Source organism: Tachysurus fulvidraco, chromosome 4 (assembly GCF_022655615.1).
Source record: "Tachysurus fulvidraco isolate hzauxx_2018 chromosome 4, HZAU_PFXX_2.0, whole genome shotgun sequence".
Taxonomy (NCBI): Eukaryota; Metazoa; Chordata; class Actinopteri; order Siluriformes; family Bagridae; genus Tachysurus; species Tachysurus fulvidraco.
The window spans coordinates 18,308,325-18,334,303 of NC_062521.1; the positions used below are offsets into that span (position 1 = coordinate 18,308,325).

The following is a 25,979-nucleotide window of genomic DNA, read 5'->3' on the forward strand; positions in this document are numbered from 1 at the left end:
TAACTCTCTCCTCCTTTCTCCACACTGCTATCCCTCTTTCCCTCCTCCTCCTCTCCCCCTCCTCCTCCTCCGCTCCCCCAGCCCGAAGTGACAGACGATCGTTTTGTGACCGCTGCGGCGGACGTAGATATAGAGGATGAAGACGAGTTCACAGACAACGAGGACGATTTCGAGCCTGAACTGCTTTTAATGCCCTCCAATCAGCCCGTTAACCAGCCCATGCTGGCTGCTGCCCAGTCCTTGCACCAGGAAGCTCGCAAGTGGTCCAGTAAGGTACTTGTGCTTCCGGGCCCTGAGGGGCTGCAGCATCTCTTCTGCATCCAGATGTGACTTTGGGAACATTGAAACCAGCTGCTGTTGCTGCATCACATTTGGGTCCAGTGTAATTTTATTGCTGCTCAGGTTGCCTATGACAGTTCTATGAATGGCGAGTTTGTTGTGCACTTTCTTTGATAAACTGATACTGGCTTCACAAGTCCATTGCTGCGCTTTTATTTATTTATTTATTTTGCTTGTCACGCCTCTGGACTGATTTGACAGAGGAGCCATTCTCTCAATCTGTGCTGTCAGTCACTCAGCTTTCACCAACATATGAAGCCAATGATGACAGTTTCCCAATGACTTCAGGGTCACACTGTGATGAAGTCATGACACCCGCCTGTTTTTTCACTTGCTTTTATTCTAACCAACTAAATGAACATACTAATGCCATGTGTATTAACTCAACAAGGTCATCTGCACGTCCTGAAGTTCTTCTGCAGTCATTAAAATGTTTTTGAAGACAAATATTAGCATGAGTCTCGAGTTGTGAGTCTCCAACTGGGTATAGACTGATGTCCTTATCCTGTTTCATAAACTGTTATAAGGTTTATTTATTTATTTGTTTGTTTGTTTGTTTGTTTGTTTGTTTGTTTTTTAAAACCGTGTTACTGTTACTAATTTCATAGGAGGCATGATACAAGAATGGAATTTTAGTGGATGAATCTGTGATTAACCCTTTTTGGTCTGTCTAACCCTTTTGTGAACACAGCACTGCAGCATTGAGTTATAAAAAACAAAAAAAAACATTTTATATATAAAAACATATATATATATAATATATAGAGAGAGTCTATAATCTTTGCAATTATTACATATACATTATATGGTTGTAAATCTGTCACTCACCTGGTTGTATAAAATCTAATGAGATTTTCCGCTCAGGTAGCACGATCCATCCAGACTTTTTAGAAATCGTTTTTTTGCCTGTTTTTTTTTTTCTCCTTCAGGGTAATGATATTATTGCAGCAGCTAAGCGCATGGCCTTGCTGATGGCTGAAATGTCACGTCTGGTACGTGGAGGCAGTGGCAACAAGCGCGCACTGATCCAGTGTGCTAAAGACATCGCCAAGGCCTCTGATGAGGTCACACGACTTGCTAAAGAGGTGGCTAAGCAGTGCACTGACAAGCGCATTCGCACCAACCTCCTGCAGGTCAGTATGAACGTTAGCATCTCTTCAGCCTTGAATTATAGTGACTTTTATTTATAGAGCAGTGAAATTTGAAGAGGGGAACAAAAGGGTTTATAATAAGGCACTACCATGAGAGAATTTATCAATCACTGATATTTCTGATTATAAGACTATAAGCAACAATTTTGACAAATGAATGACAAGACAACTCCACAGTTAAATAATCTGGATTATTAACACCTTTGGGGAAATCTACACTCATTAACTTTTATTACACTTAAATCATTAAACTCACATAATCCTTTTTTGTAACTGCTTACATTTGAAATGTTTATCATGTTTTTATACTGTAACTGTTTCATTTCAATTCAATTCAATTTATTTCTAAAAGCCTTTAAACAATGGACAGTGTCTATAAGCAGCTTTACGGAAAGTGAATGATTCAGAATAAAAATTACAAAATAAACATTTTAATTCATATTAAACCCTTTCTTTATAATTCTAATAAATCTAATTCTAATAAATTCTCGGACCAGTCTTGGTTTTAAAATGGTGTGCCATACAGCATATGAGCTTGTGACTAATCGTGACCATCAAATTACATGATTAATATTGATCAAATAAGTAATTATAAAATATTAATGATAATATTAATGCTTTATGAGTTTCTAAAAAAGAGAATAAAGAATTCTAAGCCTACTGCTCATGATTTATGAACGTGGATTCTTCATAGAAAAAGAATTTCCTATAGAGATTTAATATCATCATAAATCCAGTATTTATGAGTTTACAGAGTTTATGAAAAACATTCCTTACAACAATATTTTATTTGTCAGTCATTATGATGAGCATACAGAGGATATGATCATTGGTATTTTTCATTTCATTCAAATATATAAATATAAAATACATTTAAAAAGGGAAACCAAACACTTAATATCTTCATGTATGAATGCAATAATAAAATCTTTAATTATTTAGATACTTCCAGTAACTAACAAGTGTATACATATCTTACACACATGAGGAATGTTGGGGTTATAGTGATGTAAAGTGATGTAACCGGACTGGGGTGATGCACTGCCTGCTTAACCCTTTCTGCTGAAGCAGTCTCAGATGTCGGTGTTTGAGTTTGGTCTTATGAACACCCTTCCTCTGTTCTATCAACCTGTAGATCAGTCTGGCATGAAATCATTCTTAGGTTTTCACTCAGTTTGACGTTGTTATTCCTCGGCCTCATGTATACTCAGCATACTGTACATGTTTTGTGGCTCAGGTGTGTGAGCGGATCCCTACCATCAGCACTCAGCTGAAGATTTTGTCCACGGTGAAAGCCACCATGTTGGGACGCACTAATATCAGCGAGGAAGAATCAGAACAGGTCAGAATGAATCAGTTCTTTAGATGAATCCGATTTCTTTTAAAAATCCTGCTTAATAATGCGCTAAGTAAAACTGATCATACAGTATGACTGTGTTCCATGTAGGCTACTGAAATGCTGGTACACAACGCACAGAACTTGATGCAGTCGGTGAAGGAGACGGTGAGAGAAGCCGAAGCAGCCTCCATTAAAATCCGTACAGATGCAGGATTCACTCTCCGCTGGGTTAGAAAGACCCCCTGGTACCAGTAAAGCACCAGTCGCTTCCTTCCTGTTTTTAGTCTTTCCTTTTAGAACACCAAGACCTAGTGGCCTAAGAGGGTGAATCTGAAAGGACACATTGCGCTGATGGACACTGATCCTAAATGTTATGACTTCATGCCTCACTCTTTGCTTTGTGAAGGAATTATTTTATTATTATTTTGTGGTTCTTAAGGTTTGCTCGTGTCCCTTTATTTCGCACTATGTTTAAAAAGTAGGACTATATAGGATGAAGATTTTTTTTAAATATATATATATATTTTTGGTATGTTGGGTTTCCAGAATTGACCCAAATTTCAGGTATATATACAGTATATTTTTTTGCATGAAGAGTTTTTCTTTTCTTTTTTCTATTTTGTATTGAAAGACTATGGGTCAACTTCGTGAATGCTTCTTTCATGGGGTCATAAGGTTTTCATATTGAGAGTGTATATATTTATATTTCTTAACGCTGTCTACACCTGATTTATTAATTCTACATTTCAGCCAATTAAAAGCGTAACGCAAGAGAATGTTCCGGCTTTACTCACTTGGGCTGATTGTATGAGGTACTAATTCACCTTTTAATGAAGCTTTGTTATTTAGCATCTATTTTACAGAAACAAATATATGGTTGATGTTGCAACGATTTTCTTTTTTTTTTTTTGCTAGTTGCCTCACAATTTGATGCCAAAGATTCTGTTGGTTCTAGTTTTAGTTCTTAGCACTGTCTGATAAAATAAACAAAACATTAATGTATTTGAGCTTTACTGAACTGAACTCTGGTATGGATTATTCTGTTGGTAAAATGTCACCAGACAGTACACTTTGTGTGTGTGTGACCACTGTAGAACAACGTTAATCATCCTGAAATGACCTCATTACAGTCAGAGTGGTTAAGATGAATCTCTGAAGCACAATCATGCAATAGTTGAACTGTAATTTTTGGTTAATATCAGATAAACATCAAAGCCTGTCTTATTTTGCAGAACAATAAGACTCTTGTCTTATTGTTCTCAACCATATAACATTAACATTTTGAAAAGTATAAATGTAGAGCTAGTAAACAATTGCAGCATAACTCACAGTGCTTCTGTTTGAACAAAGGTTTTTGAGAAGCTGTTCTTCACTTCTTAATGATCTTGCACTATTTTCCTGCAGGACGTAGAAAAATGGAAAAGCCAACAGAAATGAGTCAAAACTGTCAGATGGTAACTCTCATACGTTTGTGGTTCCATGATATTTGGTGCAGCTTGCAATTTTTTTTAATTACTGCATGTTTTCTGCAGATTTGGGTCAATACGCATTGTGTGATGTCATCATAACGTGTATTTGGCCAAAGCCTCCTTAGATTCACATGTGGAAAACATGAGTAAAACGATGATTAAAGTAATTAAATGTTTGTCTTTACTGGTAGGAGTTAAAAAGAATCCTGTGCTTGTAATTTCACCATTTCAAGTAGTTCAGTATTCCCAGTAGGAAACCAACACCACAAAACCTTCTGAAATCCCGGAGTGACGGCAACATGCAAATGTATTAACATAGTCCCTAAAATCAGAAAGAGATGTAATCTATCGTACAGTGGAAACAAGAACATTTGCTGATTTTATCAGAACAAAAGATTCATTTCCAGTAGCAAGATATTTCAGTAGAGACCTTTAAATACAGTGATGCCTCAGTTTAACAATGCTAAGTGAAATAAATCAAACAATTAGGTGCTTATTTATCCAAAGTTGTTTATTTAGCCAATACAGCTTGCTCTGAAGTGTTCTGTTTCTCTTATACCACAGCAATTTGTTGACAATTTAATTGTTTCATTCATTGATAAATGAAATACTTTTCTATGATTATAGTTACATTATATGTTGTGGAACATGTACATGACAGGTTTGGTCCTGTCATTACATAAAACAGCTGGGAATGATATTATAGCCTGCCTTTTTTTCTTTTTCTTGGAGAAAAAAAACACGTCTGTGAACTTAAAAAGCACGCCGTCCAACGTCCTGAAGACTCTCCTATTGTGGAATCCCTCTGAATGCTGCAGAAAACGTTCTGAAAGCAGCAAGTCCTTACAAAAAAGCTCCAAAATATCAACAAAAATGTTTTTAATCGGTTTATTTTTGGCCTTAGATTATGTGGTGCATCACCCGTATGAGTTCCTTCTAAACGAGCTGTTGCTATAGAAACACATTTGAAGGAGGACATTAATAGAAACTTGAGCTTTGCCTTGCAGCTGGCAATACTGTTATAGAAAAGCAACCGGTGCTGAGTTATTGTTATTATTGTTAATATAATGGCTATAATGATCTGAACTGGTGAACATGAAGTCATCAAGGTCAGAATTTAATGCTACAACTTGCTTACACAACTGATGGACGTTGGCCTGAAATGTCCTGCTTCCCTTTTTGTGTACGCTGATTTTTTTCTCTACCTTTATATTTATTACTAACACTATTTGACATGGGGGGAAAAAAGCCTTTCTCATGGTTGCCAAGTTGATACCAGACTTTTGTTCCTTGGCAACCCAAAAATCTTCCCTACGCCCTTTTAAGAAATATTTGTGATTCATTTTAATCTGTTTGGAAAATGTGGGTAATGATTCTACAAGTCCCAGGTGGCTTGTTCACACCTAGTTAAACATGCAGCAGAAGACGCACTGCCTAGATATTATACTCATTTGTAGAGGTTACGGATATGTTCAGAGCAATGATCAGTGCCTCATTGTGAGTGTTTACAAGGCTGAATTTTGTATGTTTGTAACAGCATGTTTCAAGTGAAGAAACATATGATGCATGAATGTCTAGATCGACACGACTGTTGGTGTGGTTTTAGTGTCCCATAAAATCTGCTGTGCCTCAGATTAATAAACTTATTTCTTGACTTTTCAACGTTTCAATTCAGGTACCTGCTATTATTAAACGTACCATAGTTTTGAAGTAATATAATCATAGACAATCATTATGGACTGTATGGTTCTGACAAAAACAAAATGTATACACACACACACACACACTTCAGCCATTTTAGTAAGGTATCTACATGTTCACACAGTAAACACCACATTTCAAATAAAGTTAAAAAGAACCAGACACACACAGCATAATTTCCCAAAATGTTTATAAATGTCAAGGCATCAGGTTTATATACATACTTTCAAAGGCAATTAAATTATTTATTTCTAAACCTTACAAAAAAGTGTGTCCCATCAGAATGTGCAAAACTCTGAGTGACTCACATATCTGCCACAATTGCAAGCTGGATAATTACTAACATGGCACCTCAAAGTGACGTAGATCGATTGGTATTTGTAGCAGAATATTTATTGTAGTTCCTTAAAACTACTATGCACATAAAACAAGAACGAAGCTCTAAATGAATACACTTCACCCGGTGTCCTTTCACCTCCTGAGTGAAATCTCAGGATGTGTGATGGGTGTAGTGTTTTGGAGAAACAGCAAAGCTACTCAGCTTATAGCTGTGATTTTAAGCAAGGTGTCTTCAAGTGTTTATTTTCCCTAAAAGGCCACTTACGATTTGTGCATTGTGCTAAAGGCAGGGTTACAGAAAGGTTTCTTAACCAGTTGGCAAAATGTGCTGAGATGAAAAATGGAAATATATATCCATCGTTTCTAAAGCAGGTTTAGGACAGTACTGTATGATTAAGTGAATTGTCCTATGGCAGAAAAGCGAAAACACTGATAACAGAGTGAAACAGACAGAGGACAAAAAAAAAAAAACAACAAGCAAAAAAAAAAAACCCTAATTCTGGTATGAACATGTAAACTAGTCCAGAGCTATAGAGCCATTCATATTAAGCACAACACTTAAAAATTAATGTTCTTTGTCAAAATATAGAAATCCATGTTAGACTCTTTTAATGCTCACCACCACCACCACCACCACCACCACCACCACCGAAGCATGACATTGGCAATATGGAGTAATTCTGGAGTAAGTAATTCAGTCAATAATATATGATTTGTCACCTATAACAGCACGTTGCTGCCGTCCTCGTTTATGATGTTTTGTTACACTTTTTTTTTTGTTAAGTTCTGACCTGAAACTTTCCAGCTTTGGTTAAATATTTAACACCTTTAAATGGTTTGTATTTCTCTCCATACATGTCCAGTCGATTCACTTTCAGACCTGTAGACAGAATCCACCAGTTAGTCCACAGCATGCATACAATCTGTAGCATTATACTGTAGCTAGATATTGTAACCAAACTGATTCTGGGGGTTATTGGTGTTATGCACCAATATGAGATGTATGTGGTGGCCTGGAAAACCCTTCATTCATTGATGGACACTTAAAAGCACCTTTGTACGTCACTCTTGAAATGGGCGTCTGCCAAATGCTGCAAATGTCAATGAAATGAACATTTTCTACTAAAAATAAACTTTTATTATTCTACTAAAATTTTTAAAATGTAGAAATGTTTGCTTGCATTTAAGACTCAATTCCAATTTCACTGAATTTCCCACCTACATCTACACTCATGACCTAATCTATTAAATGGGATTGGGGACAAAACAAAACATTGCTTGTTAAACTGACTCTGTAACAAACACATCCTTTTCAGGCAGCCAAACAAAACAAGAATTTAACAGTAAAAAAAAATGTCTACATTGCTTTGATAATATATTATCTCTTAAAGTGTACTATAAAATTAGATTATAGGCAGTAAAGCAGACATGTTATTTAATTAAATGGGTTTTTTTTTTTATTTTCAAATTATTAAAAAAAAATCATTAGAAATGTTTAAATAAATAAAAAAAAAACAATAAAAATATTTGCTTGGACTGTCCCTTACCTGAGATAGCTAACTGTTGAATTTTGAAATGAATGTTCAGGCTCGGGTTTTCCTCTGGTTTCGGAGAACCTGACTGCAAACTCAGACTTCCTTTTAAATTTGGCAGCTTTTGCTGGTTCAGTTTGCCGATGTCCCATGCCAAAATCTAGGACACAGGAAACAGTATTTGATTAAATTCAGGCAGGGAAATGTTTTACAGGTAAGAAATACCGACTAGTCTGGGAACACTGAGAACACATTTACAGTTAAAACCATTCATGTGGTTTATTTTGACCTTTTTGACTGTGTGGAGGTTTAAAATTTAGCGGTTTTCCAAACTAAAATAATGTACGTGTCTTCTTTGCTAACAATTACATAATCACATTTAGTTACTAATGCTTTTGATGTATGCGTTGCTTAATCAGTGTTTCTTCTTAAAATTGGCTAAAACTAGGCTTCACCTTGGTGACTGGGTCGTAGGTGTATGTCCCCTGAGTTGCTGTGAGATTGGCGCTGAGGACCACTTTCGGCATGTGTATTGTGACTCCCACACACTCAACGGTCTTCCCCATGGTCTGCTTAGGACCCACTGTGATGTCCAACCTCCCAGAGGATCCGGTTTCAAAGAAACTGATATTCTGCTTCACGTATACAGGGATTGCTACCAAACTGCAGAGACATCATCACTCATTAACTGTGCTGCTGTGACTGCTGATTTTTAATACGATCATGAGGTCAGAAACCAGTTCTTACTTTTGTGCGGTCACATGATAAGACATAAGTCGGAAGTTTCCGTCGGGGGGGATGAAGGAAAGAACTCTCTCAGACTCCCATCTCTTGAAGCGGACACATGGATGGAAGCTCACGTCATCCAGGAGTCTGGGGTTCTGCAGGGGGAAAATGTACATGACTGATATCCTGCTTCTCTCACCAATAAGACAAAGCCACATGTCACTGGAAATAAAACACGAGTTTGGATGGAAAATTTAAATTTATTAGTGACTCCACCAGGCACACAGAAGCCGGTCAGTTTCATCTAACGGTTGCCTGGAAACCTAATTGAATAACGTAATGTAATAACATGTGGTGAGCTGGTGAAGTGCATTTATCCAGGCTAAAGGTTATGAATTTGCAGGAAGTAGATGCTTGTGTCCACATAATTATCATATCCTAATAAAGATCATGAAGAGCACGATTTATTTACAAACTCAGCAAAAAGCCAGCAATGAGTTGTGCTGTTCTGGCGTCAGATCGTGAGTGGAGATTTTTATTCAAGTCTGACGAACGTCTTAATTTTCTTTTAATAAAAGATTAACCGTGTTAACTGGGTTTTAAACTTTAATATCTTTTTTATTCTGTTTCTATACTTCTGTAAAGCTGCTTTGAGACAATGTGAATTGCACCATATATTTTTTTAATAATGTTTTGGAACAGTCTGAAATAAATAAATAAATAAATAAATAAATACATACATACATACATACATACATACATTTCATCAGCCATATTGCACACTGGCTAATATGTAGCAGGTGATGAGAATAAATAGAAACTTTCAGCATTTCTTTTCTCTCAGGTTTTGTCTGTCACGGCATGTTACGGTATTAAACAACCTCTTTACAGAGTAATTCCCTTTAGCCGTGTCTTCGCATGGTATAAAACATGACACTCACCATGAATGAAAGTGTAAGATCAGGCATTCCTGAGAGTTTCACGCAAGCATCAATCACTCCCTGGATTTCCGCAAACACTGTCGTGCCTAAAGATCGGACACTACAGATAAACTCTGTGCACTTTTGTTTCATGTCACATTGCAAGAATCATGGAAAATGTCGTTAAAATACAGGGTCATTTTCTGGAATTGAAGAATGAAACTAAGTATACCGGATTTATCCAGGATGGCGTCGACTTCTTCCACCACATCAAAATAGGCTTCGTTATTAGTGTATTTAACAGCTGCCCTCCTCCAGGGGATAGTGGACAGTTGTCCAGTAGGGAGAGTCTCACCAACATTACTGCTGCCTAACAGGAAGACAGGGAAGATAAAAGATGTTAGCTATAGAAAAGAAACATTTAAGCAGTTACTACTGCTGGTCTGGTAAAGCAAAGTGAGGGCACTGTAAGACAGTATCTTCATACTTGCAAGCCACTTGTCTTTTCCAGTTTTTCACTGGAATTAAAACAGTGAATGGGAACTAACTGAAGGTAGGAGCTTAAGTTTTTAGGACCTCAGGCTCTATATGAGGCGGTTGTTTGGATTTGTCACGTTACCTTTACTCGTACCTAATTTAAATAGAATGGAGTAAAACATTTTAAATGTCACTTCTCACACTGTCGCTTCCAGTGAATTTGAAAATCCATTTGAGGCACATAGAAAATAAAAGGCTAACTTTTTTACTTTGTTGCTCGCTTGTGTGAATGCAGTGTTGGTTTGTGGACGTTACCCATGCAGCCAGAGCGCTGATCTCATTTACCACCACAATGTGAAAGTCTGAGTTTACTCAGCACACTAAAGTGAGAATTTGTCCAGCTCTACAAATATTACTGAAGCTCACTTCTGTTCCATTTACAATGAAATGTATTTTCAAAAAACCAATGCTTTGATTCTGAATCTCCTAAAAGAAAAACTCACATAGTTACACAGGTTTTTAAAAACGATGACCTACCCGTGATGCTGTTGACCATAGAGCGCAAAATGGTGGGAGGTTTAATAAGTTCTTTCAGGATGTTGGACTCTGTGGCCAAAGGAAAGCCATTATCCAGCATTTCTTCAAGGAGCTCATACACGATGACAACATTGTCCTTAATAGTAGCTTCTGAGCATTCCCCAAAATAATCCTGCATGAAGGATTACATTGGTCAGAGACCTTCATATACAGACAGACTGATGTGCAGAATGCATGTAATATATTTGAAATGGATTCTACCTGAAATGTCTCAGCAACACGATGAAGAAATTCAATAACAAAGAGGGGGGGTACTTCTGCCTGGATGACGGAAACAAAAAAGATCTTCTCGCGGTAGATATTAATGAGGTAGTGATGAGGCGTGCAGAGCACAGGAGGCACGTTCTCAGGGTCCCCCGCTTTCTCCCTAGCTTCAAAAAAGTAATCGCAGACAGAGCGGCTTATCACACTCTTCCAGTGTTTTTCCAGGAATATGTCACCAATGCCGTTAATCAGGAACAAGCTGTGAATCATGTTGTGCACTGTGGGAAGGAAAATAGTGACAATTAGCTTTATTATTTATGCAAATGCATTTGACTGTGCTGGTGATGCTGAGGCACTAGAGTACAGCACAATACTAGAATTCTAAGACATTTGAACAACATAAAGAAGTTATTATGGCTCAGATTCTTTGCAAAATATCTGGGAAATTAATTTTAATGTTTAATGACAGGCTGCAGAATGGTGCAGTGGGAAGCACACGAACTAAAATGTACAGTTTCAAACCGTTTTTGAACCGAAGCCCTAATTGTGTGCCCTATTGAATACTATTGTGTGTACGGAGTGTCCCAGGTCTGAGCTAGTTTTCTCCTGGCTCTCTGAGTTCCTCCTAGGAAAACTATTACCCTTAGGTGTGAATGAGTGTGATAATGAATTATTTCAGTTCCAAGTTGCACTCACTCCTCATGCCGATATTCCTGGGACTGGCTACGGATACTGTAACCCTGACCTGGATAAAGCAGTGATAGAAGGCGGATGGAGGAGTGAATGGATGGATGGATGAATAAATGAATTGATGGATGCATGAATGGATGAATGAGTGGATGGATGGATGAATGAATGAATGAATGGATGGATGAGTGGGTGGATGGATGAATGAATGGATGAATGTTGTATGATTTTTGGAGGATTTCAGGACAGTACTAAACTGGAAATAGAATATAATTCTGGCACTAAAACAAATTCCTCGCATGTGAAAACATGCCTGCCAATAAAGCTAATTCTGATTCTGATAATGGGTATTGATGGTATTGATGGTATTGATGGTGTGATGGTGAACCCCCCCCCCCTTCACTCACTCACACACACACACACACACACACACACACACACACACACACACACACACACACTTTATTGTATGCATCACCGAAGATGTAAAAAACTCCTGCTTTGGCTGTAAGTTGGTAAACACCACAATCAGAGATTAATACAAAGGTCCAGGTATAATGAGTTTGCTCTACTCAAACTTGTGTTCTGCTTTTTTAACCTTTCTTTAGCTGACATTTACTAGTTTTACGTTATACAAAAAAATTATAAACCAACACCTTACACGCGTAGTTAAATGAAAACATACTGAAATTAAAATTACCTTTTTACAGAGAAACGTCTCGGAGAGAGCAAAAATAAAGTAAGAGGAAAAGTCTTCGGTGGCAATATGGCAGTAATTCCGAAGGCTTGTACAGAGAGGTGTCTACAAATGTGACGTTTAGAAATGATTTTAAAACAAGGAGCTAATAAAAAAATCTTAAATTAAATCATATCTCAAACACACACGTTAGTCTATATCTAACTCAAATCTACAGTATTTACCAATCTGGCTAGTTTTATCAAAATTAAATAACGTTTTTCTTATTGTTTTTGTACAGGCAGTAAGAAGGACAGCTATAACTCAATACTCGTCTTGTCCCAAACGGATAAGCAAGTTATAAATAGGGCACTATATCGAAGGTAGAACGGCTTATTTCGGACCCTGCTTAGTGCGACTATGTAGGGATCATAGGGGGATTTAGGGACGGCTTCCTCTCCACGCTTTCTACCGCTGTTTCTCTTTTAGATTTGCTCAAGCAAGGAGGTAGAGGCTTGTATTTATTATTTTAGTGTCTTGTTAAATAAGCCATGGCTACAGGAGAGCCCAAAAGCAAGAAAATCAAACTTGAGGAAAAGACAATCAGGTGAGTTCATATCAACAATCTGCACTACAATGTTGTGAAGAGATTTTATGCAGGAAATATTCATGTGCACTTTAATGATATTGCCTCTCGTTGTAAAGTCACGTTTGTTTCAGAGCCGTTTTGGATTTTCCTTCTTTCTGATCAGTGATACTGTAGCTTTGTGCTGCTGAATGCTGCACTGTTGCTATTTATTTGTGGCACAGTCTATTTGTGCCCTTTTCTAACAGTAATGTTGATGCTCCATCGAGTCCCTTATGTTTGGGTAACAATATATTTACAGATATAAGCTGGCTGGATGTGATTTATGTGAAGCCTCAGTTAAGGTCGTGTTACATGTGCTAGTGTATTGTGTTGCACACTGATTCTACACACACAGGTCTGGACCTAGTCCAAGGTTCAAACGTTTGTTTGATTGTCCTCTGTTAAGCATTATGGAGGTTCAGTGTCACTGTGTCCTGAGACTTGGTTAGCTGTGAGGACTGACAGATGTTTACAGGGAGGCAAATCCGGGGAACAATAAAGAGCAAAAAACAGATTTTAGAAAACGTACTCAAGGCACCATCCCTTGTGTGATATACACATTCGAGATTTGAGGCTTTTTTTTTTTTTAAACAGTGTCTACAAAGTAAACCCGCAGAACAAATTACTAAAAATGGACACTAAGTTGTATGAAACCCATGTTAGTAAAAAGCACTAAGGGTTCAACATCAGGTCAGCACAATGTTCCCAAACGCGGCACGTGGAAAGTGATTGCCACCCACTCTCACCGAAACCAATGCAGAAGCATGGGTGATTTATATGCGTAACCCCGCCCATTTACCTCATTTACGCACTTTTCATTGGTTTGGGGGATCAAAGAAAGGATTAAATAGCCGCTTTCGACCAATCAGCTTTAAAAACCCTTGTCTTGGTTACACTTATTGATAGACTGCATACAGTGCTGGTAAATGTGGTGTATATTTAAAGCAGCATCTTTCGGATAAAGCTCCATCATTATAACATTAGCAGTATGGCCAGGTAAGTGTACCTTTTCATATTATAAGACATTATTGTGCTGAGATGACAGAGACATGTATGTGGCCCTTTTTAATGCATGATTTTTTTTCAACCTACTAAAAAGCAAAAATCTATTTCTATCTTTTGCAATAGGTTTTAATAAGCTTCTCGAAGGGTGTTGTTTCTTTAGATTATTCCATGTTTATTTAAGTTTAGTTTTAATTTCAACTGATCTTTATTATACGTACTAATGTAGACTGTAGAAATATAAAAAAATAAATAAAAATAGGTAAACCATCTCTAGGCATGTCCTTGTCATGCAGTGTTGTGTTTAAAACATAAACATATTTTGTTCAACAACTTCTGTGACTTTTCCTACTCCAAAATCTCCCACATTATACATCTGTGTTTAGCAAAAAACTTTCCCACAAACCTTTTCCATGGTGTCAACATGTTTTGCAGGTTCACTATGTTTTCTTTCGATCATTGAAATATTTCTTCATAAGAGAGTTGTGTAGACTTATTTTGATACATGCATGCTGTTGCCTCGTGGATTGATTTTCAGCAGCTGGAACGTCTGCAGTTTTGTGCTGCTTTGAATGTCCAGGTTACTCGGTACAATTTCACAATCGGGGTGAATAAAATAATCTTTGACCCAAAGTTTCCAATGATTTTACACCGCAAGTTTGACCAAGTGATTTCCTAACAATGCTATGTCACGTATTTACCAGCAATATGGTTGATATTTTAAGAAACATACCCATTCTTTGGACTAAAAAAAGTGATAAAAGTAACAAAACTCCAAAATATATATATATTTTTTTTTAAATTTGCCTCAGTGTCTGTTATCTCTTATCTATCCTGGACATATGCAAACATACAGAGTGTTGGTATTTCTATGCAGGCTTGAAGCTTGCTGATAATTCGGTGTTTAAATGCTTTTCCGTTCGTGTAAATGTGTGTAGTTTTATACCTGACTGATTGTTCCATCCGTGTCTACTGCATATTTCTGCCAGGTGAAATCCCAACCCATATCATGCCGAGGGCAAATACATAGAACTCCTATTTACTGGATAAAAGTCCCTCAGGCAGATTAAGTTAAGGCTGAATAAAATCATGAGGGTGGAGTAGATGTGGTGTTTTTTTTTTCCTAATCCTGTGTGATCAGGTGATCAAACGTTTTCAATCAAATGAGCCTAATTAAAATCCTATGCTTTTGTTCTCACAGTCAAAATGCTCTCTTTGGCATGGGAAATCCCCTGCTGGACATGTGTGCTGTGGTGGACAAGGATTTTCTTGACAAGTAAGTCACACGTTTCTTTTAAGGTGAAGTTTGCTGTGACAGGATGCAACAGGCTTTAATTCCTCTGTGAAATGTGCCAGCCTACGTTATGCTTCTCAGGAAAATGCCTAATTCCCTAACCTGAAAGAGTGCATGCACACTAGCCTTCATCATTGTTGTTTTTTCTCTCCAGCCTGCGAGGGTACTAAATCTCATGTTCGTGACTCGACTGGACTGTTTCTTTAAGGAGGTGGCATGTGTGGGCACCCCGTGGGCAAGATGAATCCGCGTGTACTGACACGTAGACTTGTTCACACGCCTGCCATTCTAGTGCCAGTCATAAAACAATACCCCTCACTGCTTGCTGTTCTCTCACTGCATTACATAAGCTTTAAAACACACAAGAAGTGCTAGTTTCCAGGCTTAGCTTTCCGGGGGATGCAATACTAAAGTTTTAATGGTAGAAATGGTGTATGAGCAGAGATTTTGTAACGCAGCATGTGTAGCTTGTAAGGACAAAGGTTTAGGCTCATGATTTGTCTTTTTTTTTTTAAAGCATGCTTTGATTATGTAGTTGTATTTAGCAGTCTTTCAATTTACTAACATTTTATATATATATATATATATATATATATATATATATATATATATATATATATATATATATATATATACACACACACATACATAATATATTATAAAAAAATATTTTTGAAAATTTCATTTTGTCTGCTTTTCTTCATATTCATACTAAACCCATTCCCAGCACAGCTGTTTTATGTTGTGTGATTCCCACAAAACTCCATTAAAATCAACATTACAGAATACAGGAACCAGAAAACAGTAAGATGAAAACTTAATGGTGCTAAATCTTTCAACTCAACCTTTGCAATAAATACAGTTCCCACAGACACAATAATGTGGCCTCCTTATACGGTGCTGCTACTCTAACCAAATGAGTATTATTGTAATTTTTTTTTTGATTGATGGATTTGTTTTGGATTGACTTCTGTCTGGCTTTTAATATGAAATTAAATATTACATTTTGTTTCATAGGAAATCGACTCACTATGGTTTACATTAGTGAGTCGTCTTGCATGTAAATTTAAACCAAATCCCCTGAGGATGTAGCTGTTTGTTTCTAAACTAACCGGATTTTCAGGAATACCTTAAAACGGTTTCTGTATGAATGTCCCTAAGAGCAGTTTGCTAATACATTAGTTTATATCCTGCTTCATTAATCAGAACAGATAATGAATTCACTCAGATAATGTAATAAAATCATTTGGATATGTGTAGTGAAGCCCACAGGAAGTTCAATGTGAAATATGAACTTTGTTCTCATATTCATTTTATTATTATTTTTTTTATAATAAATGTCAGCATTCAGCAGTTAGTCGCAAGCTGTTAAACCGAGAAGACGAGAGAGGTTAACTAAAGCAAATGAAAATCATTAGTTCAAAGTTGAGACTGTGGATTAGTATCAGTTTAAAGATGCCTGTTACACAAACACACGGTGCGTGGGATAACATGGCCAAACTGACTACGTAAACCTGTGAGCTTGGAACAAATCCTTCGTTTATTAATGATGGATGTCATTTAAGCAATTCTGTATCTAAGCTTTTAGGAATATAGAGCCATCAAAACTTGTTGGTTTTAGAACAGTACAGTTATAGAAGGGGAATTATTTATAATCACACTCTCCGGTGTCACCAGATGAGTCGCTGGTTCCTCTTATGGTTTCTTCCACATCGCCACACCGCTGTTGCCTCTGGCTTGCTCGTTAGGGATAACGTATTAATAAATGTAGAATTTCTATCCTGAATTGATCTATTTCTTTAAGCTGCTTTGTGACCCAATCCATTGTTAAATGTCCTGTTCAAATTAAACTGAATGGAATTCATCTGTAGTTCACTAACACTAAAGCACTAGATTGTGTTCAGTATCACTTTGTGTGTCTAGGGAAGTTCAGTTAGTATCCACAGAGATGTGGAGCTGCTTGAGCAATCCGTGTGTGAGACTGTAATGCGTCTGCTGAACTGACAGAATCAGTATGTATGTTTAAGTTCTTGGAAATGTAAATAGGCATTCGTGCCTTAAACTTTACTACGTCAATGTTGATGGGGAACAGTGTGAAGAACAGGGGGATGAAGGTTTTCTTTTCTTTTCAGTGCTTTTGGAGTAAATACTTCACAGTAAATGTTATGGTGAATTTTGAAGCGTGTATAGAGGCCTGTGTGTCCATTGTGTTTTACTGATAGGTCACGGTTGGTTATTATTGTGTGTAAACACCTAACAGCCCGAGTAGGAAATTTCAACCTGCTGTCTGATTGTGAAAGCCTGCTGTCGTCATCAGCTGGACTTTATCTCTGCAGTAGATATTCAGCAAATGCGCTTTTTTCAAATCAGTAAAAATTTTCAAATCATTTTATTTATTTATTTTTTTAATATGTTGCATTTGTAACACATCATCTCTTAAACTGCAGTAATATAAATATCAAAATCCCCTTAATTTGTCCTTTAATGACCACCATATTTATGAGAAATGAGAACGATAGAAGCTCTGTGTAATCACCTCATCTCATATAGCCTTAAATCTTATGGTGGTGTTGATTTTGTCAGTATGATGTACACGTTAATTTCATTATAAACCGTGAAAGTGACTTCAGTGTAAGCACATTGAACTTGGCTGTATTTAAAAAAAAAAAAAAAAAAAAAAATTATAAATGTGACATTTTTTTTGTTTTTGCCCTACTTTTCATGAGCTGAACTCTGAAGACTTTTTCTATGTACACAAAAAACCTATTTCTCTCAAATACTGTTCACAAATCTGTCTAAATCTGTGTTAGTGACCACTTCTCCTTTGCCGATATAATCCATCCACCTCACAGGTGTGGCATATCAAGATGCTGATTAGACGGCATGATTATTGCACAGGTGTGCCGTAGGCTGGCCACAATAAAAGGTCACTCTAAAATGTGCGTTTTTTTATCACAAATGCCACAGATGTTGCAAGTTTTGAGGGAGCATGCAATTGGCATGCTGACTGCAGGATTGTCCACCAGATCTGTTGCCCGTGAATTGAATGTTCATTTCTCTACCATAAGCCGTCTCCAAAGGCATTTCAGAAAATTTGGCAGTACATAAAACCGGCCCAGAACCTCCAAATCCAGCATCTTCATCTGCAAGATCGTCTGAGGCCAGCTACCCAGACAGCTGCTGCAACAATCGGTTTGCATACCCGAACAATTTCTGCACAAACTGTCAGAAACCGTCTCAGGGAAGCTCATCTGCATGCTTGTCGTCCTCTTTGGAGTCTCGACCTGACTGCAGTTCGTCATTGTAACCGACTTGAGTGGGTAAATGCTCACATTCGGTGGCGTGTGGCACTTTGGAGAGGCGTTCTCATCACGTATGAATCCTAGTTTTCACTGTACAGGGCAGATGGCAGACAGTGTATGGTGTCATGTGGGTGAGCGGTGTGCTGATGTCAATGTTGTGGATGGAGTGGCCCGTGGTGGGGTTGTGGTATGGGCAGGCGTATCTTATGGACAACAAACACGGGTGCATTTTATTGATGAAATTTTGAACACGAGATACCGTGACGAGATCCTGAGGCCCATTGTTGTGCCATTTATTCACGGCCATCACTTCATGTTGCAGCATGATGGTGCACAGCCCCATGTTGCAAGGATCTGTACACAATTCCTGGAAGCGGCAAACATCCCAGTTCTTGCATGGCCAACATATTCGCCGGACATGTCACCCATCGAGCATGTTTGGGATGCTTTGTTTGGCGTATACGACAGCGTGTTCCAGTGCCTGCCAATATCCAGCAACTTTGCAAAGCCATTGAAGAGGAGTGGACCAACATTCCACAATCAACAACCTGATCAACTCTATGCGAAGGAGATGTGTTGCCATGCATGCCATTTTCTTGACTAAACTATTACACAAAGGATTTTTTAAATATATAAATATAAAGCAAACCTTTTCTTAAGTCTAACTCTTTCAAGCATAGAGGAAAATCTTCTTTTTATTTTAAATTAAATGTATTAATGGTTTGGAATGAAAATCTTTAGTAATACTTCATGTTTGAGTAACTTCAATGATTATTGTTCTGCTCATGTCTCGACTGATGTGTGCTGTTTTGGAGACATGATGAGCTTCAGTCAGTATGAGCTCCAGATTAGCTTAAACCTCTGTGTTTAGCTTTTACATGCACACACACACTCTCACACACACCCTTACTGGGATCCAAATGCACATAATGCTGATTACACTAATTATGTAACCAAATATTTTAAATGTTTTTGTTCCTTTGCTATGTCGTGTGTGAAATTGTGTATTTTTGTTGTTGTTCTCAAAAGTATTTTAACCCGATATGATGAGCTGATGTCAGTTTCTTTACATAGAATTATCTCTAGCTAAGATGCTAATGTTTTAGAAGTGTATCGAACTTTAATTATACACCAGTTAAATATGAAAATGTGCATGATTTATTTATGCACATGAGGCATTGTCTAATTCTTGTTCAGCTGCTGATGAGTATTAAAGAAACTCTTCTATTTTTGTCGTCTACAGGTACGGGCTCAAGCCAAATGACCAGATTTTAGCAGAAGAAAAACACAAGGAAATGTGAGTTCTTAGTTTCTGTTTATCCAGGAACGCAGTTTACTTGGTCTGGATTCAAACACGTGTCTAATTGTATGAACATTTTATCAGCTGTATCACGCTGTCCTTTTATAATATGCACCACATCCTGCTATTCAAATATGGGTATATATCGTAAATATACACCGTGAAAGTCATTTACTTAAGTTACCTGCTTAAAGAGAAACATTGCTGTTATTTGTTGAACAAATAACTGAAGAATTTAAAAGGAACAAAGGTTATGAATAGCACAAGGTGTGAAAAAGATGAAACTTGCTGTGAACACATTAGTACTGTAATAAGGTTTGTGCCAAATGACTTTTATCAGATCATTTCACACGATCTAACTGGTACAATTTAAAGAGGTTCCTAAGATGTGTATTATTTGAAATATGATTTTGTTAAACACAGATATTTTGGGTTAAAATGGCAAAGCTGCCTTTTGCCTGGTGCTTTGTAGAGTGAAGGAGGAATTTGTGCGTCCAGAAGAAGCAGAAAGCTCTCCAGCTTTTGTATAAGGCTGATTTAAACCAGAGTGCTTTTCTGGCTCTGAGGCTTTAGTTGTGGTGGTGTTTAGTTCAGGTCTGTCCCATTGTGAAGGAAGGTGCTGAATCTACTCTTAAATATTGATAGCCTTTATTCTACTAAATTACTTTACATTGCTTTGTCTGTGTGTGCGTGTCTCTGTCTGTGTGTGTGCGTGTCTCTGTCTGTGTGTGTGCGTGTCTCTGTCTGTGTGTGTGCGTGTCTCTGTCTGTGTGTGTGCGTGTCTCTGTCTGTGTGTGTGCGTGTCTCTGTCTGTGTGTGTGCGTGTCTCTGTCTGTGTGTGTGCGTGTCTCTGTCTGTGTGTGTGCGTGTCTCTGTCTGTGTGTGTGCGTGTCTCTGTCTGTGTGTGTGCGTGTCTCTGTCTGTGTGTGTGCGTGTCTCTGTCTGTGTGTGTGCGTGTCTCTGTCTGTGTGTCTCTGTCTGTGTGCACGTGTGTGTGTCTGTTTACATCACAAAATACACAGAACTGATCTTAGCACATTAGCACAGAGCCCTTATACTGGAAGCATGTGTGTGTTCTACACACTAAACTAAACTAGCCTACAATCACACCCAAAATTGTAATATTTGTTCTGGTTAAAAGGTAAATTAAGGGAGCAATGGCTTTCTATAGTAAACGGTATTTATTTATGGATACTTATTTAGACTTGTTCAAGGTAAATTAAAATATAAATTTACAGTTATGGCATTTGGCAGACACCATTATACAGTGTAACTTGCATTTAATCTTGTTTTATATAACCAAGCAACTGAGGGTTAAGGGCCTTGCTTAAGGGCCCAGCAGTGGTCATTTGGTGGACCTGGTATTTAAGTTCACAACCTAGTAGTTCAACACATTAACCACTAAACGACCACATCCCAAAGTCTTACCCTGCAGTCTAAAATCTCTAAAATGTATTGGGCCGAATATAATGAATTATTATGCAGTATTAGGCTAAGCTACTGTATATAGACTAATATAATATTTAGCTTGATGTGAACATGATCACAGTAAAGGTTAGTGCTTACAGTTTAGTCACACTATTTAATGTATAGTGTGTGGTTTGAGACACACCCTTGAATAGCGGTTGAGTAAATGATGATCCACAAATCCTACATCCTGCAACTTGCATGAAAGCTGTTTGCTCTTCACTTCAGCAAAAAGAAAAGAGTTTCACAAGGTGTGGTCACAAGGTGGAGCTATCTGGGCAAGTCAGTGACTTTAGGGCAGACCTGAGGGCATCTTACACAAAATGGCCGATATGTGGGAAATCATTTTAATGTGAAAAAAATGGAAACCAGCAGGTTTACGTTGAGTTTGTGTGAAAAGAGAAAACGAGTGAAAGGAGTAAAGTCTAGATAAAAGTCGCATAATGCTGTGTGTGAGTATTAATGTTGTGGAGTGCTGTGTGTTTGCATGTGCTTGTGTTAGAGTTCAAGCTGCCAAAGCTCTTCTTTCTTCTGCTGTCAAACCCGCATTTCTTCCTCTTGAAATATTAAATTATGAGAAACAAGTGCATTGTCTTGTAAAGAAATTCGAGAATCTTCTGAGAAGGTCATTGTGTGTGTGTGTGTGTTCTCCTTGGTCTTCCGGAGTCCGGAGTTCCATTTTGGTCAGACCTACAACTTGATATTCAGTACCTTTTTTTCCTTTTTTCTTGTTTTAATTATCTTGAGTATATAAAGCCATATTGATTTTCAAAGAGTGTGAAACTTATTTATTTATCAGTACTGTTCAGGACCTGAATATAAGATGATTCAGGAGAGGAGTTTTCCTCAGTGTGAATGTAACTACAGGCTTATTATTATTATTATTATTTGGCAGAGGGAGTTAGAGGTGGTTACAGCGCAGGCTGAGGCCTCCTGATCTGAGCCGGTTTACACAGCTGACACACTGCCTGCGTTTCTGCAAATCCCAACAGTGTTTTAGTGGAGTATATGCGCTGATGATCACTGTTACGCACGACTCGGGGTGTGTTCACACGCATCATGCAGCATGTCTGAGACTCTTTTGTGCAACAGAACTTTGATAACGTCTCCTTTGTGGCTGAAAAAGAAATAAATAAAAGCCGCTGAATTTGACACACGTTCTGTAACTAAACATGTTCTCCCACAAATTCCATAATAAAATCAGTGTGAGACTGTTTCCAGATTATCTGGGCTGAGTTCTGAAAATTTGTATACTTGCTGCGTGTGTGTGTGTGTGTGTGTGTGTATCTGTACTGTGTGTGTGTGAAAGTGATGTGACATACAGCTAAGTATGGTGAACCATACTCAGAATTCGTTCTCTGCATTTGACCCATCCAAAGTGCACACACACAGCAGTGAACACACACCCGGAGCAATGGGCAGCCATTAATGCTGCGGCGCCCGGGGAGCAGTTGGGGGTGTTCGGTGCCTTGCTCAAGGGCACCTCAGTCGTGGCCGGCCCGAGACGCGAACCCACAACCTTAGGATTACGAGTCAGACTCTCTAACCATTAGGCCACGACTTGTCTGTGTGTGTGTGTTGTGTTGGTGAACGCCCATGAAGAATAAACATTAGGATTTTTGATTGAAGGCAGAATTCCCTGCCCAGCTACGTTTCAAGTTGTTTCTGTTTGAACCTGAATTTGAGTAATGACAGAACATGGTTTCCTCTTGTTGGATGATCGAGCTGAATGTCAGTCCTGCTTCTTTTCTCTGTTGTGACTTTAGGCTATCAACAAATGTTCTTAAAGTAAACGTATTTGATGCTGAGGAAAGTGTGGAATACATGTGTTCAGTTTATTAGGAACACCTGCATATTTACGTCAGGTGTTCCTAATAACAGTCAGCCAATCACATGACTGCAGCACATCATGGGATGTTTGAGTATTTCAGAAACTGCTGATCTGGGATTTTGTGATTAAACACAACAGTCTAGCATTTACACAGAATAGAGAGAATAACAAAAAATATTCTGATCGTATGAAGTTAGGGAAAGACTAAGACTAGTTTATCCTAATAAACTGAGCTTCATTCATGCTAAAGGGCTTTCCATGCATTCCGTTAGATGTTCTGTACGGGATATATGCACTCTTTTGGTGTCTCTGTGTGTGTCTCTGTGTGTGTGTCTGTGTGTGTCTGAGTGTGTGCGTGTCTCAGTCTGTGTGTGTGTGTGTGTGTGTGTGTGTGTGTGTGTGTGTGTGTGTGCGCATGTCTCTGTCTGTGTGTGTGTGTGTGTCTCTGTGTGTGTAGGTCTGTGTGAATTTGTTCCCCACATGGCTTTCAGTATCTTGTTCAGTTTGTGTTTCTGCCAGATTTATTTCATAAGAGACTGATAAATGTGATCATCTCGCCAGATAAAGAGGATACAGTTGGTGCTAATGCAGTGTTTTGTCTGCAACGTGTTGATAAGGTCTCTATAATCAGAACACTCAGCTTCTTAATTGAAATGATATTTCCCTTGATGATCCTTCTGGTGTCAGATGACAATGTAGTGTAGCTTTGTTGTCTCAGATAATTCATTATGTTTGTTTAATGAACTGTTTTTTAATTTTTTTTAAATTTTTTTATTATTATACAGTTTGTAAGTGTACTTGTTTGAATTTGTGTTTGTTTCAAATAGGTCTGAAATACTTAATTTTCTCATTGTCTGAGTTTTTTGCTATTAAATAGCTTTAGAATGTAGTTCTCCTTTTACCCCGGTCACACGATCCTTTACTTGTCTAAATTTGCATATTGAGTGTGATTGGTGCTTATGTTTTATGAAGTGTTAACAGCTAGATGTTCTGTCAAACCTCTCCACAGAATACACCAGATGGTCTCACCAATGAAGTGATAAAGATTTATTTCTTAACTTTTTGGTCAATTTTAAGGCCTTTGCACAGCAAATGTGTAACATACATTTATCATATAAAGTGGGGGAAATGTATGAGACTTGTTATGAGGGTGTCTGTAACCTATAAAGTGCCATTTTACACAAGAATACATTTATATCACTGAATATGGTGAGTGACAGTTCAGAATATTTACTCTATCTGTTTACAGAGGATGAGAAAATGTTAATATCGGCTCCACATTATGCCGCAGCTTAGAATTCTACTGGTTTATTATTTAAACAGCTTTTTTTAATCAGATGTCAGGTTTCTACACAGCACCTCTACTTTTACATTCAGCTTTTGCCGTTAGGGGTCACCATAGCAAGTTTCCTCCCAACTATCCTCAGCATCCCCTACTCTTGCACCAATTAACTTCATGACCTAATTTAACACATCCTTTTTGGCCTTCCTCTTGACCTCTTACCTGGAGTCTCTTTCTCCAACAACCTTCTACCAATAGTACCATCTCTCTTCTCTGTACTTGTCCAAACCATCTCAGTCTATCCTCTCTGACCTTGTCCCCAAAACAGCCAACCTGAGCTGTCCCTCTGACGTGCTCCATCCTTCCTAATCCTGTCCATCCTCGTCACTCCTAAAGAGAACCTCAACATCCTCATTTCTGCTACCTCCATCTCTGCCTCATGTCTTTTCGTTACTGCTACAGTCTCTACCCCATACAGCAGATCTGCTCTTACTACTGTCTTGTGCACCTTTCCATTGATGCTTGCTGACAACATTTCTTCTGTCATTTAACACTCCTGGCATGTTTCTCCACCCACTCCAACCCACCTGCACTCGCCTCTTCATCTCTTTTCCACACTCCCGGTCACACTGGACAATTGACCCCAGTACCTTCTTGACCTCAGCCCCCTGTAACCTTACTGTTCTTCTTCTTTTCCTCTTGTTAATACACATGTACTGTCCTACTATGACTGACTTTTATTCCTCTTCTTTCCAGAGCAGACCTCCACCTTTTCAGTTGTTCCTCCACCTGCTCTCTACTCTCACTACAGATCACAATGTCATCTGCAACATCAGTGTCCACAGCGATTCAGTCTGACTTCATCTGTCAACCTGTCCATTACCATATCAAACAAGAAGGGACTCAAAGCCGATCCTTGATGTAGCCCCACCTCCACCTTGAACTCCTCTGTCTAACCTACAGTACATCTCTCATACTCTTCTCATACATATCCTGAACTACTCTGACGTACTTCTCTGTCACTCCTGACATAACACTGTCACTCCTCGTACAATACCGTAGCTCCTCTCTCATCACCCTGTCATATGTTTCTCTAAATCCACAAAAGACGCAGTGCAACAACTCCTGAGAATTTCTGTACTTCTCCATTAATATTCTCAGAGACAAAATTGCATCAGCAGTGCACTTGCGGGGAATGAAACCATATTGCTGCTCACAAATATCCACAGTACTTTTTTCTTTCTTTATACTTTATACCTCTGTAGTTGCTAAAACTCTTTACATCACCCTTGTTCTTAAAGATCAGCACTAGAACACTCCTCCATTCCTCAGACATCATCTCACTATCTAAAATCCTGTTAAAACAATCTAGATAGAAACTTCACTGCTGTCTCTCCTAGACATTTCCACACCTCCACAGGTATGTCATCTGGACCAACAGCCTTTCCACTTCGCCTTAGATTCTTTCTCACCTCATCCTTTCTAATCTTTCCTATTTCTTGCTCTACTGTACACCTCCTCCCCCCTTTTTCCCTCTCATTTTCATCATTCATCAGCGCTTCAAAATATTCCTTCCGTCTTCTTTGCACACTCTCCTTGCCCGTTAGCACTTTTCCATCTCTGTCTTTAATCACCCTTATCTGTTGCACGTTCTTCCCGTCTCTCTTTGTCTCGCTAATCTGTACAAGTCTTTCTCACCTTCCCTCTTGTCTATCC

At 38.2% G+C, this 25,979-nt stretch overlaps 3 protein-coding genes across 8 annotated transcripts in view; 2 read left to right on the forward strand and 1 right to left on the reverse strand.

The window, feature by feature from the left end:
* Positions 1 to 5,957, forward strand: part of vcla (vinculin a) — a 36,890-nt gene extending 30,933 nt beyond the window's left edge. For 2 of the 4 annotated variants that reach the window (XM_047812863.1, XM_027136253.2), the window contains exons 19-22: positions 82 to 273; positions 1,269 to 1,472; positions 2,728 to 2,832; positions 2,938 to 5,957. In XM_047812863.1, coding sequence (XP_047668819.1) covers positions 82 to 273; positions 1,269 to 1,472; positions 2,728 to 2,832; positions 2,938 to 3,084 — 648 coding nt within the window. In that variant the 3' untranslated portion in view covers positions 3,085 to 5,957. The remainder of the gene's footprint in view (positions 1 to 81; positions 274 to 1,268; positions 1,473 to 2,727; positions 2,833 to 2,937) is intronic. The other 2 variants (XM_047812865.1, XM_027136254.2) reach the window with 1 other exon arrangement.
* Positions 5,958 to 6,172: 215 nt separating this feature from the next.
* Positions 6,173 to 12,316, reverse strand: ap3m1 (adaptor related protein complex 3 subunit mu 1). The gene is made up of 9 exons (XM_027136255.2): positions 12,182 to 12,316; positions 10,792 to 11,072; positions 10,531 to 10,702; positions 9,749 to 9,886; positions 9,538 to 9,623; positions 8,618 to 8,751; positions 8,326 to 8,533; positions 7,886 to 8,030; positions 6,173 to 7,218 (listed from the first exon to the last, which is right to left on the reverse strand). Exons 2-9 carry the CDS (start codon positions 11,062 to 11,064, stop codon positions 7,118 to 7,120), a joined length of 1,257 nt encoding a protein of 418 aa, XP_026992056.1. The 5' UTR covers positions 11,065 to 11,072; positions 12,182 to 12,316; the 3' UTR covers positions 6,173 to 7,117.
* Positions 12,317 to 12,547: 231 nt separating this feature from the next.
* Positions 12,548 to 25,979, forward strand: part of adka (adenosine kinase a) — a 128,414-nt gene continuing 114,982 nt past the window's right edge. The window contains exons 1-3 of one of the 3 annotated variants that reach the window (XM_047812868.1): positions 12,548 to 12,764; positions 14,989 to 15,063; positions 19,627 to 19,680. In XM_047812868.1, coding sequence (XP_047668824.1) covers positions 12,709 to 12,764; positions 14,989 to 15,063; positions 19,627 to 19,680 — 185 coding nt within the window. In that variant the 5' untranslated portion in view covers positions 12,548 to 12,708. Of the gene's footprint in view, positions 12,765 to 13,640; positions 13,782 to 14,988; positions 15,064 to 19,626; positions 19,681 to 25,979 lie in introns of those variants that run through there. The other 2 variants (XM_047812866.1, XM_047812867.1) reach the window with 2 other exon arrangements.